Below are 5805 nucleotides of genomic sequence, written 5' to 3'. Positions count from 1 at the left end.
TAATTTCCTAAAATACTAAGGTAAAAAATAATGTATTGCGGAGTAATTTCCGGGTATTTTTTTCCTCCAACTTCCATATAATTACCGTTGGAGTATTCCCAATATCCTTCCAAAAAAAAAAAAAAAATTGTTATTCGGTTATTCCCTTCCTTAAACCCCTCCTAAAAATAAATTAAAACAAAATAAAAAATAATCCACCAAAATACCAAAACTACCCTAGCATAAAAAAACTACTCAAAAAGAATATTCGATAATAATATCCACAAAATTCTCCCATCTCAACCGCTTATAAAACCACACTAACCACCCTTTCTTTGAACCCCAAACAAAAAAACACCCTCAACAAAATACCCAACCATAAGGAAATGTGTGATAGCTTCAAATCCGAGTACCAAATTTGCGAGGAGATCGGCAGAGGACGATTCGGCATCGTTTACCGCTGCATTTCTCCATCATCACTTGACTCCTTCGCCGTCAAATCCATCGACAAGCGCAACCTCCTCGACGACGACATCGACCGCCAATGCCTCGACAAAGAGCCTAAGATCCTTCAAGTCCTTTCTCCTCATCCTAACATCTTACAAATCCACAATATATTTGATTCGGACTCTCATCTTCTTATTGTCACCGATTTGTGTAAGGAAGAGACTTTGTACGATCGTGTCGTGTCAGCAGGCCCCTTTTCTGAACCCGACGCCTGCTCGGTTTTGACCCAGCTGGCCGAGGCGCTTTTTCATTGTCACCGTAACTATATCTGCCACAGGTGCGCTTCATTTGACTTTTCACGTTCTTTTAGAGTTTGAGCCAACACAGACTGCACAGTTTTTTTTTTTTTAAATATAATATATCGAGATGAATCTAACAAGATCTAGTTTGATTCATTACAGGGATATAAAGCCTGACAATATCCTGTTTGACACGCGGAACAGAGTAAAGCTTTGTGATTTCGGGTCTGCAGAGTGGTTTGGTTGCGCAGGGGAGACGGAGAAGATGAGTGGGATAGTCGGGACGCCGTATTACGTAGCGCCCGAGGTTTTAATGGGCAGAGAGTATAATGAGAAGGTAGATGTTTGGAGTGCGGGTGTAATATTGTACATTATGCTGGGTGGTGTTCCTCCATTTTACGGTGACACTGTTGAAGAGACTTTTGCTGCTGTTCTTCGTGGTAATCTTAGATTTCCGACTAAAATTTTCAGGTCTGTTTCTCCTGAAGCTAAGGATCTGATGAGGAAGATGCTCTGTAAAGACGTTTCCAGAAGATTTTCTGCCGAACAAGTTCTCCGTAAGTCCTCCGAAAAAACTCGTTTTATAATACAATACATCCGTTGTATACAAGTTCTAGTAATTTTTCTTTTGTCTAATCGGTTTTTTTTAATTTGTTTATTTCAGGGCATCCTTGGATAACAAGTGGAGGAATGACAAGCATGAATGACATGACTTGAAAGTTGAAGAATGAATTAAACCAAACAAGAAGTACAAAATGTTTGTAATTTTGAGTTTGTAAATAGGAGATAAAAGTGGGATCAAGATGAAATTCCTAGAGAATGGATTGTTCCGGAGTTCTTCAAATCGATCGTATTTGATCCCAAGTTTTTTTTTGAGGCAACAAAAATCCCAAAAAAAAATAAAAATGAAGATCCGAAAAAAAATCAGACCCTTTTCCGACTAATTAGCGACTCGGCTCGGCTTGACTCGGCTCATTGGAGGAGAAGATTCTAGACAAGGTTTCCCGGCTAAGAGTACTATATATATTAGATGCACCTTTTTTTTACTATATGGTGTGATCAATATGTAAAAGCATTATGCTTGTTTTTGTTTAACAAAGAGAATAAGTAAAGAAAATGTAGATATTAGGAGGAATAATGATGTTTAGGCGTCTACTTAATCACTAAGTTTCCCATTTTGCCCTTCCTTTTTGTAGAGTAATATAGAGGCAAATGTGAGAGATTTTTCTTTTTAGTGGTGAGTGCATCTTGTGGATGTTATGTAATGTGCCTAAGAGTAATAAATTTACTTTTGTACTATACTAGTACTTTTGTGGCTCAGATCTTTCTTTTTATCTTTGCTTGATCTTTCTTGTGATTTTGTCTATGTTATTGGGGAAACATAATTATTACTTCCATTCTATACACCACAACTTGCTTTACTTAATTAATCTTTGAAATTCTTATGGAATTTTGCTTTTAATTGTTATTGGTTAGTTTTAAATTCACGTTTTTTTAATAGATAATAATGATTCAAATTAAATGTAAACATACACGATTATAGCTTTACTCTCGAATTTAATATTAGGCCCACTAATTTTGTCTTTCTTCAACCAAAATATTAAATAAAGGATTAATGAGGCAAACAAAGAGAGCATTGCAAGATTGCAATTTAAATTTTACTTTTATAATATTTTAGGTCTCACAAATTTTCCGTGATACGATTTTACATTTATATATCACAAGTCAGGTATGAATCAGGTGTGATTTTTAAATTTTTATGAATAACTTGCATATCACTAGTTGATTTTTATAAGAAATCAATCTCATGTAAGAAACATGAAATCGTATCATATTAGAAGTTGTCAAATAATACGAAGTACTCCGTATCAAATTTCAAAAATACTTTCAAGTTTCAACAAGACTCTAGAAAGGGAATCTAGGATATGCTAAGTGTTATACCAAAACAAAAAAATTCAACAAGATGCTTTTACTTTTGAATCTCCATATTTGTGGAAAAGCATTGTCTAAGGCTGTTACTTTGGCAGTACATGAAATCATGAATATATGCAGTACGGCTAATATCTAGAACATGCAACTTGCTACTTTCTGAGGGTTTGGTTTGGTGTGTTTTAGTTGGTGTGAGCCAACTGTACGTTTTATCAAAAAATAGGCCTACAATAAGGAATCAAATAAGTGTTTAATTAAGCTAGAACAATAATTCTTTACCTTACTTTAGGATAAACAATTTTTTTTATTTTTTTTAATTTATTTTTTATTTTTAAAAACAATTCATGGAATGTGAAACATTTTCCTCCCTAGAAGAATCTGATTCTAACAAAGTATTAACTATTAAGAGAATGCGGAGTAGGGGAGGGTGTAACTTTGAATAAAAATCTCCTTATTAATTTTCAGTTGATTGGAATTTAGAGAGTAGATTAATGTGTAACTTTGGGTCTGTTCATATTTACTTATTTTCAGTTCAGTTCAATTCAATTCAGTTCAGTTCAGTTCAGTTCATTTCAGCTCTAATCAATTCAGTTAAGTTCAGTTTAGTTCAGTTCAGTTTTATGCATTTTAATTTTTCAGTTCAGTTCAGCTCCAATCAGTTCAGTTCAGTTCAATTCAGTTCAGCTCCAATCAATTCAGTTCAGTTCAGCTCAGTTCAGTAAATATGAACAGGCCCTTAGAGTATGCTCGGCAAAAGTAAATGTTAGTTGTCGCGTAATCACAATAGTGAGTTGTGGTATTTGATACCAAACTAGATTATTTTCACAAGTTCATCTCAATTTATACAACATATATAGTATTATTTGGCGGTAAGAAATTACTCTTTGATATTACAAATCGTATGATTGGGGTTACTTATTCAAGGGCTGTGTGGCTGGCCACACCGTATGACCGGATCACTTATTCAGGGGTTACTCATTAGTCAGTCAGGGGTTATTTGTAGGAGTTACTAAGTCGGTCGATTAGGGATTACTTATTTAGGGGTTACTCAGATCGATCAGTCGGTCAAGGGTTACTTATAGGGGTTACTAAGTCGATCAGAGATTACTTATATAGGTTAATCAGCCGGTCAAGGCCTCAAGGGTTACTTATATAAGTAACTCCAAAATAAGAACTCCTCTTATTGGTAACCCCGACCACATATAAAAATTTATGTTAACATTAATGTAGTTATTTTTTTTTTTTTTTTGGTAAAGATAAACTTACAATGAGATTTCCTCATTAATATATAACTTGGTAGAAGTATGTACATTTTTGCCTTTCAGGCAAGTTTTAGGTCGAATCTCTTTTGTAACTCCAATCATGGTTAGACTTGTTCATAAGATTATATTGGGGTCAATCAGCCCACGTAAATGTAAAGTTGTTCCTGACTTGTTCATAAGATTATATTGGGGTCAATCAGCCCACGTAAATGTAAAGTTGTTCCTACTACTCCGTATATGTTTATCTTACTTGGTATAAGTAAAGTTGTTACTACTACTCCGTATATGTTAATCTTACATGTAAATGTTTTAAAATCCGCCACTGCTAATGAAATTCTTTTGAACAAGTCGTAAAAGTAATTGTCATTCAATTGATTGAATAACAAGGTGGTTATTGTGTGTACAATTGACATTATAATCACCCAACAATATAATTTACCCTAATTGTCATTATTTTCTCTTGGGCGGTATTTTTCAATGTTGCACTGTCATTTGTTGGACGTAAGGCAACATCATTGTCCATGTACATTGAGTGTTGTGTTAAATTGATAGAAACATCATTAAACATGTTAGTTGGTCAATCAATGACGATTAACTAACTTGCTGTGCACGCCATAATTTTTATTTTAATTGTGTATATTCTTGAATACTCCCTTAGATATTACTGAATCTTGTACATCATCAAGTCATGCAAGAAGTCTAATATCTTTAAAAAAGAAAAAGAAAAAGAGAGAGTCAATATAATTATATAAACTTCTTATAATATATTGTGGTGCTGAATTTTTCAACATTTAATTTTCTACTCTAGGTGCTTATTTATTATTACAAAAAAAAAAAAAAAAAAAAAAATCACTACTCGCATTTTACTTAATCATACTAGAGTTAGGCATGGGCTAGATCAACATATAAGTTGGATACTTGGATTGACTCAACACAATGAACTATGAAAAACGTTTATTAATATTGACTTTAACGCTTTGTTTGGATAGCAAAGAAGGAAGAAAAAGAAGGGGAGGAAAAATGGAGGAAGGGAAGGGAAAAGAAAGGAAGGGAGAGGTGAGCTCCATTTTCCCTCCAAATCTCTCCAATTTTGGAGAGATTATGGTTATTAAAGAGAGAGGGAAAATGAATCCTTCCCTCTCATTCCCCTTCCTTCCCCCAATCTTTTACCCAAACAAGAGATTTTGTCCCCCTCCATTTCTCTTCTCTTCTTTTCCTTCCATTTCTTCCTATCCAAACAAAGTGTTAGGCTTTGAAAAATAAGTTTACTTCGTAAGAGTTTGATGAAGAGAACAAAACCTTAAAATAAAGATTAATGTTAACATTTATCGGCTACAAAGTAAGTTCTATAATAACATGTGGAAGGTTTTGATATATGCAAAATATTAGTATTTGTCTCGAATTAGTATAACATATTTCATACGACCTTCGTTTCTTTTTAGTTGATACATATTTCTTTTTAGGTTGTTTTTTTTATTTGACAAGTTTCCTTTTGGGGTAAATTTTTTACATTGTATTTACAAGCTACCCCACTTGCTTTTTCATTCTCTCTCACTATCTCTCCTCTCCTTAATATATGTGTCTAAATCAAACGCGTCAACTAAATAGAAAAAGAAGAAGTATTTGACTATTGGTTTAAATCATTTATAATTGCCAAGTCCTTTTGTGCCCTTTTTATATTATTATTATGAAACAAAAACAAAAACAAAGCAATTGGGCCTGCATATTGAAAGGTTTTCCTAAACTTCAATAATGGAATGCTGACCTTAGATTTCAACTTCTAGCAATACTATTTTACATGTATGATTGCATTACTAATGTCCATTTCATATTATAAATTTAGTAGTCTTATTTGTATTTATTACTTAAAAAATTAAGTTGTCATTTGG

The 5805-nt window shown here is 33.4% G+C and overlaps 1 protein-coding gene across 1 annotated transcript; it reads left to right on the top strand.

Annotated features, from left to right (window-relative positions):
* The first annotated feature begins 219 nt into the window (after positions 1 to 219).
* LOC110708349 (phosphoenolpyruvate carboxylase kinase 1-like) lies at positions 220 to 2045 on the top strand. Its single transcript, XM_021886463.1, has 3 exons — positions 220 to 763; positions 888 to 1282; positions 1390 to 2045. Exons 1-3 carry the CDS (start codon positions 366 to 368, stop codon positions 1440 to 1442), a joined length of 846 nt encoding a protein of 281 aa, XP_021742155.1. The 5' UTR covers positions 220 to 365; the 3' UTR covers positions 1443 to 2045.
* Positions 2046 to 5805: the final 3760 nt, after the last annotated feature.

The sequence above is a fragment of the Chenopodium quinoa genome, unplaced genomic scaffold (assembly GCF_001683475.1).
Source record: "Chenopodium quinoa cultivar QQ74 unplaced genomic scaffold, ASM168347v1, whole genome shotgun sequence".
NCBI classification, from domain to species: domain Eukaryota; kingdom Viridiplantae; phylum Streptophyta; class Magnoliopsida; order Caryophyllales; family Amaranthaceae; genus Chenopodium; species Chenopodium quinoa.
The sequence above is the reverse complement of the archived record's forward strand: the minus strand, read 5'-3'. Positions and strand labels throughout refer to the sequence as shown.

What these genes read in the sequence shown, in the direction of transcription:
- LOC110708349 (XM_021886463.1), top strand. Translation starts at nt 366, where the DNA reads ATGTGTGATAGCTTCAAATCCGAGTACCAAATTTGCGAGGAGATCGGC. An exon ending in CGTAACTATATCTGCCACAG is followed by an intron (nt 764 to 887) that starts GTGCGCTTCATT and finishes GATTCATTACAG; the next exon opens with GGATATAAAGCCTGACAATA. An exon ending in TTCTGCCGAACAAGTTCTCC is followed by an intron (nt 1,283 to 1,389) that starts GTAAGTCCTCCG and finishes TGTTTATTTCAG; the next exon opens with GGCATCCTTGGATAACAAGT.